Here is a 17,488-nt window from a genome sequence, read left to right as displayed (position 1 = left end):
TCGATTACATTAAAAATATTTTGGGCAGGTCCAGTGGGAGATAATAAAGTTATGAGCATTCATTACTTACTATAATTCAGCTTGTTACCAGGAGTGTGCTACAGATAATCGTTTGTTTGTTTTTTTGTTTTGTTTTGTTTTGTTTTGCGGGGGGGATACTACTATTTCCCTCTTTTTTATTCTGGTTGCTATAATGTTTTTCTACTTTTTGCTATTTTTGGAATTTGGCTAAAATGTGCCTAGGTATGGTTTTCTTTTCCCTTTTCTCATTTGTTGTTCATTGTATTTCAAGGATCTGTGTGTTGGTGTTTCATCACATTTGGAAAAATATGTGCTATTACTTATTTCAATATTATTGTCTTACTCTTTTGCTTCCTGATAATATTACACAAGTTACTTATACTCAATTTAATTTCCCCACCTCCTGTTTTTGTCTTGCTCTTCCAGTTTGAGTAGTTTCTAATGGCCCAGCTTCAGACTTACTGATTCTGTCTTTTGCAGTGTTTAATCTGCTGCTAAATCCATACAAAGAACATTTTTATTTAATATATTGTAATTTTTGTTCTAGAATTTTCATTTTTTGAGTTTCTGTTTCTTTTCTCTATGTAATACATATAAATAATATATATCATATACATATGTGTATTATATGTATGTATATGTATATATTATATACATTTATGTATATAATATGTACACATGTATATATAAATATATATGACACATATGTATGTATATATGTGACACACACAAACACAACTTCTGTGGGCATATATCTTTTCCTTTAAGTTATTTCATATATTCACAATAATTTTTAAATCCTTGTGTAATAATTCTCAAACCTGGGTCATATACAGTTCTGCTTCTGTTTACTGTGTTTTCTCTTTACTGGAGCTTTTTATTAGGAATCAAAATATTTACGATATTTTGAACGCGTTACATACAAAAACTCAGTAGAGCCTGAAGCACACTATTTGTTTTGTTGTGTTTATTTCCTGAAAAGTCTAAATCCTTTTCTCTGCCTAGCAAGCAGTTAAGGTGAGGGTCTGAGCATTCAGATTCCTCTTAAGAGTTGAGCAAGAGGGGGACTTCCAATTACTGAACAACAATCATTTTTATATTTCAGTTTTTGAATTGGAACAGTATGGACTGAAGTTTCAGATATTTTTGGTTCATGTTTTGATTTAGTACTGGCAAGGCCCTTGTACATATAACTTGGTAAATTCACTCATTCATTCTAGTATTTCTTGTTGTTTTGTTTATATGGATTTCTCTGTTTTTTTTTTCTGTGTAAATAATTATGTTACCTGTGAATTAACAGAATTTTTTCTTTCTAAACTTACCCCTTTTATTTATTTATTTATTTTCGTCCTCTGGTATTGGCTAAGATTACCAGTAAAATATATTAAAATGGGAAAAACAGATATCCTTACCTTGGTTCTGATCTTAGGGAGAAGTAATTCAGCATTTCATCATTAAATATGGTATAAGCTATATATTTTTTGAGAATGATCTTTATTAGATATGAGGGAAATATTGCTTTTCTAACTGGCTGAGAGTTTCCATCATGAGTGGATGATGAATATTATTAATTTTTTTGTACTCATTGAAATGATATTCTGTTAATATATTGAATTGCACTGTTTGATTTTCAAATTTTTTTTTAAATTTTCAAATGTTAAATAAAATTTGCATTTTGGGGATAAAGCACACTTCATCATGATGCAGTGGTTATTTTATTGCTGCATTTCACTTAATAATATTTTGTTAAATTTTTCATCTATGCTCATGAGAAGTATAGATCCAGAGCTTTTTTTTTAATTAATTATCTTTGTCAGGTTTTAGATGAGAATAATCCTTTTCTCATACAATGGAGTAAAATGTGTTTCCTCCTACCTTTTAAAAAAAAATTCATAAAAACTTTCTTTTTCTTTTTTTATTAGAATTCACTAAGAAAACTATATGATCCTGGAATTGTTGTTGTTGTTGTTGTTGTTGTTTGTTTGTTTGTTGTGGTTTTTTTTTTGAGAGGGGAGTGTTTAATTACTAATTCAGTTTCTTTAATTTGATATAGAACTCTTGAGATTTCCTTTTTTTTATTGGATTGGTTTTATAGGTTGTGTCTTTTAAGAATTTTGCTGATTTTATCTAAATTAGTGAATGCTGGAGTGCCTGGGTGGCTCAGTGGGTTAAGCCTCTGCCTTCGGCTCAGGTCATGATCCCAGGGTCCTAGGATCGAGCCCTGCATCGTGCTCTCTGCTCAGCAGGGACCCTGCTTCCCTCCCTCTGTCTCTGCCTGCCTCTCTGCCTACTTTTGATCTCTGTCTGTCAAATAAATAAATAAAATATTTTAATTAATAAATAAATTAGTGAATGCTTTGTCATAAGGTTGTTCATAATATTTTCTTATTATCTTTTTAAATATTTTTAGTTTCTCTAATGGTTAATCTTTTGGATTTGTAAATTGTCTTTATGATAGATTTTTCTCTTTCAGTGATTTAGGCTCTTTTTTGTTTTCTTCCTTTTATTTACTTGGGGTTTAACATTTTTCTCTTTAGTTTATTAGGGTAGAAATTTAGATCACAGATTTCAAACCCTCTCCTTTTCTAAAATAATCTTTTTAAGATATAAATTCTCATTAGCCACTGCTTTATTCGCATATCACAAATTCTGATTTGAAGTCATTTTTTTTTTTATTGTTTTAAGGGCTTTATTTTTTGGTCAGTTAAAGTTCATAACACAGCTGAGAGGAAGGTACAGAGATTTCCTATATACCCTCTGTTCCAGTGCATGTATAGCCTCTTCTATTATTATTACTCACCAGAATGGTGCACTTGTTACCAAGAATGAACCTACACTGACTCATCATCCTATCTGTAAGTCCATAGTTTACTTTAGGGTTAACTCTTGGTATTGTATATGCAATGGGTTTGAACAGTGTATAATGACACATAACTTTAATTATAATATCATACAGAATATGTTCACAGCCCTAAAAATTTTGTTTACTCTGATTTATCCCTCCCTCCTCTCTACCCTAGAAAGATAGTTTTGCTTTTCTAGAATATCATATAATTGGAATCATACAGTACATATGGCTTTTCAGATTGGATATTCACTTAGTAATATGCAGTGAAGATTCCTTCATGTCTTTTCATGGCTGGAAAGCTCGTTTTCTTTTAATACTTAATAATGACCCATTGACTCTCTATATTAGAATTTATCCATTCACCTAGTGAAAAACATCTTAATTGTTTCCAAGTTTTGATGATTATGAATGAAGCTACAAAAAACATCTGTGTGTAGATTTTTGTGTGGACATATATTTTCAACTATTTTACATAAATATCAAGGAATGTGACTACTGGGTCATACAGTAAGATTATGTTTAGTTTTATAAGTAACTGCCAGAATGTCTTCCAAAGTGGTTGTGCTCTTTTGCGTTCCCACCAGAATTGCAGCAGTGTATGGGAGTTCCTGTTGCCAGAATTTGATGTCAGTATTCCAGCTTTGGGCCATTCTAGTAAATAGTAAAGTGTTATCTTATGGTTTTAACTTGCATTTCCTTGATAACATGTGATGTGGACTATCTTTTTATTTATTTATTTATTTATTTTGTCATCTATACATCTTCTTTGATGAGGTGTCTGTTGAAGTGTTTGGCCATTTTTAAGCAGGCTGTTTTTCTCTTGTTGAATTTTAAGAGTTCTTTATGTATTTTGGATAACAGTCCTTAATCAGATGAGTCTTTTGCAGACATTTTCTTTCAGTCTGTGGTTTGTCTTTGAATTCTTTTGACATTGATTTTGAAGAGAAGTTTTTAATTTTAATGAAGCCCGGCTTACCAGTATTTATTTTTCAAGGGTTCAGTCTTTGGTGTTGTATTCAAAACTTACAGTTTTGCATTTTATGTCAATCTATGATCAATTTTGAATTAGTTTTTGTGAAGGGTATAGGGTCTGTGTCTAGACTTATATTTTGTGTGTTTGTGTGTGACTAGTTTTTCCAGCACCATTTGTTAGAGAAACTGCCTTTGCTGTACTGTATTCTGTTTGTTACTTTGCCAAAGATCAGTTGACTACATGTGGGGTGATTTTAAGTGTTTCCATTAGTATTTTGTCCTAAGTACTTTCTAAATTCATTGGTGATTTCTACTTTGACTCATAGGTTATTTAGAATTGTTGTTTAATTTTCAAGTATTAATGATTATTTCATATATTTTACTATCTTTGCTTTCTAATTTAATTAATTATGGCCAGATACTATACTCTGTAGGTTTAATTTAAAATAAAATGATACTTACTTTATCCCCTACCTTACAGTCATCCTGGTAGACATTCCATGTACACTTGAAAATAATGTGTAATCTATAATTATTTGGTGTTAGTATACTCTGTCAACTACAGCATATTGATCACAGTGTCTCCTTTTGCAATTGGTTATTGTGTAAGGAATGTTATAAAATCTCCAAATATGACCATGGACTGCTAGTCAGTTTTTTCCTTTAATTCTGCTTAGTTTTTCCTTTATATATTTTTAAGCTCAGTTAGTAAGTACATGCACATCTAAGGTTGTGAAGAATTTATCATTTCTTTCATTTTCTTAATTAATCTCTTTGTATCTGGTAATATTCTTCATTTTGAGGACCATTTTGTGATATTATAATAGCCCAGACATTTATCTAACATTTATTATTTACATGTCATATTGTTTTCCATGCTTTATTATGGACCTAGTTGTGCCTTATCACTGCTCAAGTTCCCAGAAAGCAAACTCTAACATAGGGATTTATGTACCAGGAGTTTATTGGGTTGTGCTTCCAGTGGTAATATGTTGAGGGGAATGATGGAAGCATGATTAGACTGAGAGATTTTGATCTTCAGTGCAATTGCAACAAAGGTCCTAGATGATCTTATGGAGGCTCTAGGCTCAAGTGACATTCTGGGTGAGGGTAATACATTTATACCCCTTCATGGTCAGTCAGTAGGTGAAGGTACGTCTAGAAAGGGTGTGATTTAGGGCAAAATGACTCTCTTTAGTTGAGACATTTCTTGGAAAGGAATTTAGTTGAGAACTGCTAGTTGGTAACACACCAGCAGCTATAGGAATGAATTTTTCTGAGCAGTATGCCATAGTATCACAGTGTGTCTGTATTTAAAATATTCCTCTTGTAGATCCCTAATAGTTGGGCTGTGTTTTTTTAATACAATCTGGCAATCTCTGCCTCTTCATTGAAGTGTTTAGTCCATTGATATTTAGTGTAAACATTGATATGGTTAGGTTTGAGTGTGCTATCTTGCTACATGTTTTCTGTTTTCCACATATGTTCTTCCTTACTTCCTCTATTCCTGGTTTTTGGGGTTAATCAATCCTTTTAAATGTTTTACTTTACTTTTTCTATTGACTTTTTATTATATCTAGTCAATATTTTTTCTTATTAATATTTAAAGTTAGTTATTACTTGAAGAATCCTAAATGTCTTCTCCAAGCATAACATAATATCACATGCCAAATGAAAGAACATTAAAAGAATATAATTTTGTCCCACTATCTTTGTGATATTGATATATATTTTGCTCCTGTGTTATATTATAAATCACATAATGCAATGTTGTGGGATTTTTGTTTGTTTGTTTGCTTGCTTTTTTTTTTTTTTTTTTTTGCTTCATTTGGCAGTCTTTCATGAAGAAAAAAAGAGAGGTAATCTTTGTATATACCTATATATTTACATTTCTTTCATTCTTCATTCCTCCCCCTAGTTCCGAGTTTTTATCTGGTAACCTTACTTTTAAAAGAAGGTCTTCTTTCAGTATTATTTTTATAGGATAGCTTATTGGTGATAAGTTCTCTCTATTTTTACTTATTTCATGTGTTTTCCTTCTTTCATTGAAGCATGTATGGCTTCTTTGGACTACTGTAAAATTCTGCTTTTTTAAGTTTCTGTTTCCAAAGAGGGTCAATCTTTCAAGAGTCTCAGTTTTATTTCGGGTCTCAATTCCAGCACATCCCCTTATGTCAAACTGTCTATTCCTAAGTAGATATTAAAGGTGTAACAACTCTAGCCCTCAGTCCTTAAAGTCAGTTTTCAGCCCTGGATCCACAAGGTCAGCTGGAAGTTTCTGTTCTGACTTTGTTTGTACTTTACTTCTAGCTGTTGATTTCTTTGTCACTGGTGGCTGAGGACATCAAATTTTAGGGGTTAAATATTTTCAGCATTTCTACATGTTTATAATAGAGATGGTCAATGTAAGAGGGAGGGTATCCCTGTCAACTTAAACCGCTAAGATGACAGAATATTTCTTTTATACTTTATTATACAGAATATTTATAGGATTACAAATAAATTATGAAGCTCAACTACCATGGAAGCTGTATTTATTTATTAATCTTTAATGTACTGTCGTGTTCATCTAGCTAATGAAGAAGTCTTAGCTTTTGGTCTCCATTCTTACTGTGAGATCACATGTGTGCTCAGTAAAAAACATATGCTGTTTTTTAAGAAATCATTGCTGAGATTTCAGCTTTTGCTCTGCTATTCCTGCTCTAATAGGTCTATGGAAATGCAGGACCTTGCAAGTCCTCATCCTCTTGTTGGAAGTGGTGATACTCCTGGTAGCTCCAAACTGGAGATTTCAGCTTTTGCTCTGCTATTCCTGCTCTAACAGGTCTATGGAAATGCAGGACCTTGCAAGTCCTCATCCTCTTGTTGGAAGTGGTGATACTCCTGGTAGCTCCAAACTGGAGAAGGCTAATCTCAGCAGCACATCTGTCACCACAAATGGAACAGGAGGTAAGTGTACCACCCCAGAGGCACCCAGAATCACATTTCAATGTTTTCTATAATTTCATATGTTAGGAATCTACTAATAAATAAATCCTTATCAGCAATAACATAATCAGCATTATGTCTGGGGACGATATGGCTAATAGACTGTTATTCTGCTGATTTTCTTGAGACTTTTGCACCTCCTTTGTAGCTGGAAAAAATCAGAAAAAGTAGATATCCCTGAACAATACTTTAAAGACTTTTAGCAAAGTTTCCCTTTTGTATTTGCCCTAGGAAATATTTCAAAACAAAAATGTAGAAAATGTGGCCAAAATGATTTATACTCTGATCTTGTGTGTATGTCTGAGAGAGAGAGAGAGAGATTATGCTAGTTTTTGGTTTTATTTTGAATTGCAGGAGAAAGGTACCCCAAATTTTTCTTAAAAACCTTTTTTCTTAAGAGGTTTGAGAATAGAAAAATATTTATGTCTGCTGCACTCTCTTTTCAAGGAGATTAATACCTGATGTATTTAAGGTGGGAATTTAAGTTTTTTCAGATACTTTCTCATTTGATTAGCCTATAATCATGCCATAGCATATGGTAACAATAACAGTTATTTCAAATATTATGCCCTACTGATTTTATAATATGTATTCAGCCATCAAAAATTATGGTCTGATTTTTGCATCAGAATATATATATGCATCACATATCTATATATATGATATGTATATACACATGTGTAAACTACTTTTTAAATTATTCATCATTTTGAAGTTTTATCTATTTTAGTCATTAGAGAAAAAGTATATGCATTTTTTAATTTATAAACTAATCATATTACTAGATAACAGCATTTGCCACATCATATTTTCTTTTAAAATTTCAGTAAGTATTTATGAAATTGACACACCTCTTCCCATTTATTTTAAAATAACTGTGCAGTCTAAACTATTTTCTGTAAAATTGTGTGCATTGCAATTTGCCTGTATTTAATAATGTTTTATACCAAACCCTCTGTAGATTAACATTTCCTTGTTTATGATGTTTATTTGTCTCTAAACACGCATCTATAATTTTAGCTGTTTAATTATGGGAGTGCAAATTTGTAAGATTGTTTAGTGATGATTTCTGGTGCAAGGACATTTAGATTTAAACTTTAACTTAGATACATGTAATAAGATTTTTAAAACCTTTGGAATCAAACCTTGGAGTTTCACTAATCATCATGTATATGTATTTAACAGAACTAAAACAGATCTGATAAAATAAAGGGTAAAAATCATACAGTGCAGTTATGATTTTAGCTAAAAGGTCAGGCACCAGTGCAGGCATTGAAGACTATTCCTGCACACTGAGCAGGCATTCGGACAATGAACCCTTATACTGTTCCTGTTCTCAGGGGACAACATGACTGTTTTAAACACTGCAGACTGGTTGCTGAGTTGCAACACCCCCTCTTCCGCAACAAGTATGAGAGATGATGGTACACTGCATGTGTTTGGGTGTGCTGGTATTGCCCTTCTGGTTTGCTTTCTGTGGCTCTTTCTGTTTGCATTTCCTTTTCTGTGTAAAGTACTTGTAACAAAAAAGGAGAAATAAACATGACTTTTTACTGCTTATAGATAATAGTTGACTATGTTTTTTTCCTTACCAACTAGCATTCTAATCTTAGATTCCTTAAACCAATGGTATTTTTTCTAACATTGGTTTATAATGTTGCGCCAACAGATGCATCTTTTGTTTTTCTAACTACATATCATCTATGTGCCTAATAGAGCACAGCAGGCCTGGCTCTAAGAGCGGGTGAACCAGATTGCACAGACATACAAACTTGGTCATCCCCGTCACTACAGACTGTCTTCATTGAAATTCTTAACATGGCAAAAAGATATCTGTGGTTTTAAGGACGTCAGTAAATAATCCGGTTAAAGTGTCTAAAGTAACATAAACACTTAAAATTCCATCATTTAAAGAATTATCCGTGTGAAAGCTACACATTTAAAATTATAAATCAGTATTAACCCTTAAAATACTTTGAACTATAATTACTGCATTCATATACATAAAATATATAGAAGTGTAAACAAACTTTTTTTTTTTAAGATTTTTATTTATTTGACAGAGAGAGAGATCACAAGTAGGCAGAGAGGCAGGCACAGAGAGAGAAAGGGAAGCAGGCTCCGCACTGAGCAGAGAGCCAGACGTGGGGCTCGATCCCAGGACCCTGAGATCATGACCTGAGCCGAAGGCAGAGACTTTAACCCACCGAGCCACTCAGGTGCCCCCAAACTTTCTTTTTTTAAAAGAGCTATATATTTATTAGAAAGAGAGTGTGGGGAGGGGCAGGAGAGGGAAAGAGAGATTCTTCAAGAAGACTCCTTGTTAAGCACAGAGCCTGACATGAGGCTCAATCCCAGGACCCTGAAATCATGACCTGAGCTGAAACCAAGAGGCACACACTCAATGAATGAGCCACCCAGGTACCCATAATATTTTTCTTATTCTAAATCAAAAGCTAATATACTACCAAAATCAAAAAATAAGAACAAGACTATAACACTAACATGGAATCACCCAATAGTAAAATTAAAAAGACCTCCCTGCCTGTTGGAAATGTGCATTACAATAGAGTAGTTAGGATAGGCAGTTTAGCCGGATCTCCCTGTATCTGATTAAAATATATGACCAGTGAGTGAAAAATAATTCCATTATATCCATTATTTATTTTTTAAAAATAATTTTAACTTGAAATGTTTTCCAGTTCCACCTTGAAATATACATTTTATACTTAAAAATCTGTTGCAAGAATTTAGTTTCTCTTAATTCTAACTCGGGGGTCTTTTTCTATAGAGAGCTGGATAGTAAGTGTTTTAGTCTTTATAGAACATACCATGTCTGTCTCATCTACTCCACCCTGCCACCTTAACTCAAAAGCAGCCATAGTCAATGCATAAATGAATGAGATTCATCAGGTTCCAATAAAACCCAGTATTTAAATTTCATAGGTATCACAACACGAAATATTCTAGTTTTGATCTTTTTTTTAAAAAATATTTCATTTGTGAAAAACATTCTTACCTCGCTGGCTATTGTTCTGTTTTTAGATATTCATGTAACATGGGCAGCTTTACCATAGTGAATATGTACAGTGTTTAGTAATTTAGATGAATCTCAACCAAATATATTTTTCTAAGTGTTAAGTATCAGATTTTCCTAGTTCTTAGTGTTAATGTTAAGAGTTGTGTGGCCATGTGGGAAGAACTAAGAATTGTCTGTCAGGAGGAGCACACTTACTAGCTGTGTTACCTTGGACAAGTCACTTAACCTCTCTGAGCTTTAATCTCTTTCTATAAAAGGAGGAAAATAATATTTCCTTGCCAAAGCTTTTGTGTTAAATTGTATACTAGTGTATACACATTGCTTTCCAGTAAAAACCAGTATGTTTCTCTTTCTTTCTTATTGAATTAACAATTCAATAATGACTAGGCAATAGTTTTAAAAGAAAACGAAAACATACATTTCTTATAAAAGAAAATGAAAACAATTTTAACATTGTTAAAAGGTTTTCTAATATTTGGTCATAAAATATATTTTTCTGCATTTAAAATGTGTAAATTGGCCAAAGAAGAAGGCAAGCTTTTAGTAATAAAATGGTAGGTATACTTTGATTGTTAACGATGTAATCTTGGTGGTTTACTGACATGAAATTCATGAATTTATGAATTTTAGTGACTTTGGAGAGTTTATTGTATGAGTGTATGTTGGGTATTATAGCACAAACAAGGATTTGGTGCATATCTCTCCCATTGACAATAAACTGTTTTATCTTTAATCTTGGGTTTTATTGTGGGAATTGGATCCCTTTATAAAATTATTATAATAAAAGAAAAAAGCAAAAGCTAATTTAGTGGCTTTTGAAAACCTTTTCTTTAACTTTGAGATTTTTAAAAAGGACTTGAATTATATAGTTTTTACTAATATGAATAAGTTGATAGTGTCCCCTTAATATCTTACCATATTACATTGGTACTCTTAAATATATTACATTATTCTTTGAAGTGATTTAAACTGTTTCAACACCTTAGAGCTAATTATATAATTACAACTACAGATTTATATTCGAAACTAATTTTTCTTTCAAATTTTTATTGCTTGTAAAATTGTTAAAATGTAGAACTGTCAATAAAAGTAGAATATATTCAATCATACCCAAGCATATAGATCAGTGGTTAACAAATTTTTTCTGCAAAGAGTGAGATAATAAATATTTTAGGCTTTGCAGATTATAAGGTCTCTGTTTTAGGTATTCAGCTCTGCTGTTGTTCCACAAAAGCAACAATAGACAATGAGGTTGGCTGTGTTCAAATAAAACTGGATCTGTGAACACTGAAATTTGAAATTAACAGAATTTTCACATGTCACAAATATCCTTCTTTAGATATTCTTCAACTGTTGAAAAATTTAAAAGTCATTCATAGCTCACAGACTATCCAGAAACAGGCCATGGGGAAGATTTGGCTTGTGGGATATAATTTGCTGACCCCCGAGATGAGCTATATGTATGCTTTGTTTTCTTCATGTATATGCATACTTATGCATATAAATGCATGCCAATCATATAAAAAGTTGCAGAAATACATAAGCTTTTTATTTGCTTAATGGTGTCAAGATTCACGATTAGCTGTACTTTACAGCAAGACATCTGTTGGAATTGCTTAGGATAGGATCTAAAAGTGGATTTTCACTTTCTCAATTAAAATGTATCAAGTTCCTGTTATATGCCAGGCTCTGTGCTAGGAAATGGGAACCCAGTGACCTATAGAATATGATACTGGCCATCAAGGGACCAAAAGTCTAGCAGAGGGAAACAGACAAGAAAGTAATGAGTGCATAATGTGTTCAAGGTGAGTGCATAGCAGAGGGAGGGAATATTTGATTCTACATGGAGATTAAGAAAATGCTTTAGAGAGAAGGTTTGAGGGAACCTAAATCAGACATTCTGATCAGATTTACAATATTTTCTGTATTTAAAATCTATATATCATAGAAAAGAGTCTTCCAGAATTTTTATTATGTTTATTATACACATGATTTTTCTTATGCAAGGGGTTTATTTCTGAATGTTACATGTTCATGAAGTAGAACCATCTACTATCATTCCTCTATTCTTTTTAGATTCTTTTTCTTTTTTAAATGAAAGCCATAGCTGCTTTATAAAATTATTTTATTTCTAGATATTTACGAGTGAAAGACACTTGGTGCTCATAGATAGAGTGAACATATTGATTCAGAGATACTAAATCATAGACTATACTAATTATTAAAAAGCGTTAGGCCATACCGCATGCTCCCCTGCAGTGTTATAAATTGTGTCCTTCCTGATCTAACTCCTCCTGAAATGCTTTGCAACACCTGTGCTGTCAGAAGGAGCTACGGGTGATTTTGTGGTTCAGAAAGAAGTATATTTAGAATTAGCATATGTATGTCTTTTAAGTGTATACCAGTTTAATCACTGATTTGGGAGGATGAAATGTAAAATGTAAATTACTTGGGTCACCTTCTCTTTCAAGGATTAACTTTGCTAGTGCAACTAATGAACATGAGCTTGGAATTATTACAATAAACAGACTTTCTTCACAAATCATTAATATCCATTAACTTTGTACTTGAGTTCCAAAGATAATCTGAACAGACAAGATTAAATTTGCTCTGAAAATATGTATAGGAGGTATGGATGAAGGTTGAGGCACAGCTGACCCCGGACAATAATCCTGTACAATTTTGATTTAGCCCATAGGTATCAATTATTTCTAAAGGTAAAAAAAAAAATCCAATTATACCAATATATTATAATCAATATATTAAAAATATTTTTACTTCTTTTTTCATCTTTCTCTATGAAAAACATCCAAATTACAACTATATAACAAGAAATGCTTATATTTCTTAAATAGTAAGTTCTGTACAAAGTGCTATATATAGTTTCTCTTCTCACTTTTAGAGAAACCCTGAATTACTGAATTAACCCTGAACCCTGAATTACTTATTTTGAATATATAGAGGAGTAAAACCACAATACTCTTTGGATTTTAAAATATGATTGTTACTTTTGAAATCCAAACATTTGTCTGTAAGTTTCATTTTGTTGAAAAATATGATGTTTCTCTTATAGAAGATTGTCCTTTCCATTTTATAGCATGTAATGATTCTGGACACTGTCCTAATTAGGTTAAAAACCCTGTTGAACCTGTGTTAATTTAAGAAAAGTGAGAAAAAAATACATTTGAATGTGACCATGAATATACACTGATAATCATTTGGAATGAGGATTTTTATAAGTTTTAGAAAATAGTAAGATGTTTCATTGGCGAATATCTTTCCAGTAATGCCCTGCACATATTTAACTAAAAACAAAGTTGCCTGCCACTAGAAAAGTATATGGCATATTTAATTTAAAGTACAGAAGCAAAACCAAGACAAAAGAAATCAGAATACATTTCAAATATATGTGGGCCTTTATTGAAAATGACTTAACATTTTTCAAAACTTTATAATTAAAATAGTATTTCCTTTGTCCTAGTAACCTGTTTTATAAATATTAAGATACTCATTTGTATTCTGTCTTTTTAATCAACTAATCATATATGGAATGTCCATTTTACTTCTCTTGGTTTTCTGCCCCTGGAGGATCAAATTATTTACTATTACCTAATGTTATTTTTGTTGTTGTTCACAAAATCAAACCAAATTATTTTGCATTTTACTTGGAGCTCAAGAGATGTTTCTTGATGTTGACCTAATGTGAGAATAATTTACTTTCTGTAGCAACATAATCAAATTTCCCTCTTTTCCTTTTTGTTCTTACCTGCATGTGAAAAATAAATTAGCATTAATGTGCAGTTTTTCCCCAAATCCATTTGTTGAATTACTTTAAAATCCATGCATGTCAGTACACTGAACGCTTCTTGACATCTATGATTCTCTTCATATGCTTTTTACAGATGCCTCTTTTTGGTAAAATGAAACTTCTTTTTCTGTCGTTGACTGAATTCAGACCTTTAAAATTTTAATGAGCACCGTTTCCAGTATAGTGAATGCAACGACAAACTCTTTGTCTCCCTTTTCTTCCTCCTCCTTTTGACCACCTGAAACATGAAAATTGAGGAGATTATAATCAACATCAATACAAAGTTGGGATCCAAAGTAACAAAACTAATCCTCATGTCTGGCTTCTAGACTAGTTTTTTAGACCCAGCTCACATTCTGATCCTTCCTCCTCAATTCACAAGCAAAATATGGAATTTTTTTTACAACGATTTTACAAGTATTGTTTATAGATTTAGGCCCATGTACATAAGAATTTAGCCAGCATTAGAATTTGGAAGTTTCAAGAGACCGTACACTGTAGTAGTGTTGCCGAAGGCTTTGGGCTGTGCTTTTTTGTCAGAAGTCGAACATGGACATTACATCAGAGAGAGAGCTTTACATCCGTCCTGGCCACACTCTGGATCATCTTCATATAGATGAAAGGAATTCTTGAATAATTCGTGCTTCCTGAGAGGCAGTGTGGTTTAGAATTTGGATTCTGAACCCATACCACCTGGTCTCAAATTCTAGTTCTTCCTAGCTATGTGACTACAGGCAAGTTATTTAGCTACTTTGTGCTTCAGCTTAGTCATTTGAAGAGTAAGATGATAATATTATCTACCTCATAAGATCGTCATGAGGAGGAAATGAGTTCATATCTGGAAAGCACAGCAGCAGCCCCTGGCATATATTAAATATCTTTTAAGTGTGTGCTGTTATCTGCTTTCACACTTGTTCCTTACCGCCTGTTAAGAAATTTCATGAGAAGACATGGAAAATATACTGTAGTAGCCTGTTCTCATATTTGCAGTTTTGATTTCTGACTTTTTTTTTTTCTTAAATACACTCTCTGGAGGATAAGGCCATTCTTATCCATCTCTGAGCCTTTGTGAGGAGTCCCTGTGGTGAACATAGCCATTTTTATACCCGAAGGCAGGCTATTATGATGGAGAGATTGTGGATGGAGAGCTAAAGACCTGAGTTCTGATCATAGTTTCTTCATCTCCTGCAAAGGAACGAATGCAAACTCCTTAGCCCACCCTTCAGCTTTCTGTTATATAAAATGGAGACAGTGGTTCCTATCCATCAGAGTTGTTTTAACGATCAGTTCCATGTCAGTGGTCTAGCACATAGTAAGCTCCTGATAAATAGTTTTGTAGTAGTTAATAATTTTGTCGTGGGAAATGTAATTAGCAGTCAGGTATAACTATAAATGCATCACTATGTAATAGACTGCTATATAAATTACTACCGTTAAGTTTTCACCACCAAGTCATTATTTATCATTATATAATAACTAGACCGTATGCCTCAGATTATTGTTGTTATTGAAAAATAGGGCAAGCTCAAACTTCCCTTTTGCTAGGGTAAGTAATCCAAATTTCTTCACTACTGCTTTCCAACATTTACAGTACTCCTCTGAATCTTTGGGCAAATCTTCACGACATTCTTTTTTTTTTTTTTTTTTAAGATTTTATTTATCTATTTGACAGAGACAGAGATCACAAGTAGGCAGAGAGGCAGGCAGAGAGAGAGGGGAAGCAGGCTCCCTGCTTAGCAGAGAGCCTGATGCGGGGCTTCATCCCAGGACCCTGAGATCACGACCTGAGCCAAAGGCAGAGGCTTAACCCACTGAGCCACCCAGGTGCCCCTCTTCAGGACATTCTTAAGTCATGAATGCTAACTTAACTCTAGGGCTCACTGCGGGGCAGGAGGAGGGTTGGGGGGGCGTGGTTCTGGTCAATTCTGTTTGTATGGAAAGAGAGCATAATCATTACTGCATGGTTCTCTATCAGCTAGTTAATTCCCTTTCTAACAGAGTAACATTGCTGACTTGCTTGGTTGATGGGGACACTCCAACCGCACGATTCTTTTTGCCATGTTTGCTCATGGTTGGCTAGTCTTCAGCTTCCTTCTTCATAGTTTTCTGCTTGCTTCTAACTTATTTAACTGTATCATTCCATTCATAACCAGGAAACACAAGAGGTGTTCAGTAGAAAATAATTTAGTTAATCCCCTTGCTGCTGTGATGTATGTAGCAGAGTTTTGCCCACAAAGGGAAAATATGGTGTGACAAAAACAGGTCGAGGCTTTTCGAGGCTTTTCCATGCCCCCCTTCCCCCACTCACTGCATCTAATAATGACAATAATGATGTGTGCCTGCCGACATCATTACCAAGTGAGAATTTTAGCAAAATATAGAACTTCAGAGTAGAAATAACCTTTTAAAGAGTTTTCAGAACTGCTGTAGAAATGATCTTTCTCTCTGCTTATCTCTATAATGCATTAAAAATGGTTATACCATTAAATACATTAAAATAAATATTTTAAATATACTGTTTAGTATATTTAAAAACAGAAATTTATTGTGTGCCTCATTGTCCATCCATCTCAGGAACAGGCCCATGGTTTCTGTATTTGCATATGCTTCCATTGTACTTTTATGCAATCTATCATGTGTTTTTTTAAAAATTGTCTCCTTGGGAAGAATAAAATATAAACTAGTAAATCTCTTTGTTATGATTTGGATTAAATGGGCTAAGGACCAACTGTGATTCCTTTTTTCTGTCTTTTGACTCTAATGTCAGAGGGTGCTTAGGTGAGTTACAAATGCAAACATGTGTACTGCACTTTCCCTTATAAGGTTGACACTGCCTTTAAAACCAGATCTGAGAGAACTAGCTTAGTCAGAGGATTTTTATTTTAAATCCTCTAGAAGTGCATGTCCATTTTTTAGAAGCTCAATTAACACAACTTTCCTCATGGATCTCTCAAGTGTTCTCTTGCATGCCCGTGGTAGTTGGAAAAGCCACTAGTGGAACAGTCAGCATCTTTGATAAACATTTAGAAATAAAACTCACATGTCCTTATTCTTCTACATAGTGTCTCTCCTTGCAGTCAAAACAGAGCCTTTGAACAGCAGTGAAGCGGCAACCACCACTGGAGATGGAGCCCTTGACACTTTTACTGGGTCAGGTAAAGCCTCAAGCTCATGCGTTGCTACCTACGTATTGGGGTACACATCATCTTCCTGACGAATAAGCAGCATAAATACCAAAACGAAGTTTCGAGAATGCGGGTTTTTATCACTTTAGCGTCTGACGTGGGGTTTTTTTTTGAGAACTAATGGTGACAGAAGTGTATATTTTTTAAAAATTGTATTTGGAATCATTTTTACTGGATTTGCAGTTGACAGCAAAACTGTCCTCTGACCTCCTTGTTAGAAAGAAGCGGGGCTGGCTTCCTTTGTAATGATTTTATACAGTGTTTAATTTAATCATTAGGTCGTAATCGTTGGCTTTGTTCCCTTAACTTGTCCATTTAAATGGCATAAAAAACTCCCTTCTCTCTCAACATTTGAGATGTAAAACTATCCATTTGATTCCTTCTAAATAACCTTGTTTCCTCTCTGGGTTTAAAAAAATCCTCTTGTGTAAGCAGCTGAGTGACAAGTATTAAAGGTTAATGGGCTGCTGGAGGACACATGCTGGTCGCATTAGGACCCAGCCTGAGAGCACTACTTTCACCTAGTGCTTCAAAGAGAACAATAGCGTATCTTTAAACAGCAATCCTTTTAAATATAAATACCTGATAACTCCCAGGTGGGCACAAAGGACACGCATTAAGTTGAC

At 33.4% G+C, this 17,488-nt stretch overlaps 1 protein-coding gene across 4 annotated transcripts in view; it reads left to right on the top strand.

The window, feature by feature from the left end:
- Positions 1 to 17,488, top strand: part of EYA4 (EYA transcriptional coactivator and phosphatase 4) — a 271,340-nt gene that overhangs the window by 197,206 nt on the left and 56,646 nt on the right. For 2 of the 4 annotated variants that reach the window (XM_082730717.1, XM_082730718.1), the window contains exons 4-5: positions 6,666 to 6,790; positions 16,740 to 16,832. In XM_082730717.1, the coding sequence (XP_082586843.1) occupies positions 6,666 to 6,790; positions 16,740 to 16,832 (218 nt within the window). Of the gene's footprint in view, positions 1 to 6,665; positions 6,791 to 8,169; positions 8,239 to 16,739; positions 16,833 to 17,488 lie in introns of all 4 variants that reach the window. The other 2 variants (XM_082730720.1, XM_082730719.1) reach the window with 2 other exon arrangements.

Source organism: Mustela nivalis, assembly GCF_964662115.1.
Source record: "Mustela nivalis genome assembly, chromosome: 5".
NCBI classification, from domain to species: domain Eukaryota; kingdom Metazoa; phylum Chordata; class Mammalia; order Carnivora; family Mustelidae; genus Mustela; species Mustela nivalis.
The sequence above is the reverse complement of the archived record's forward strand: the minus strand, read 5'-3'. Positions and strand labels throughout refer to the sequence as shown.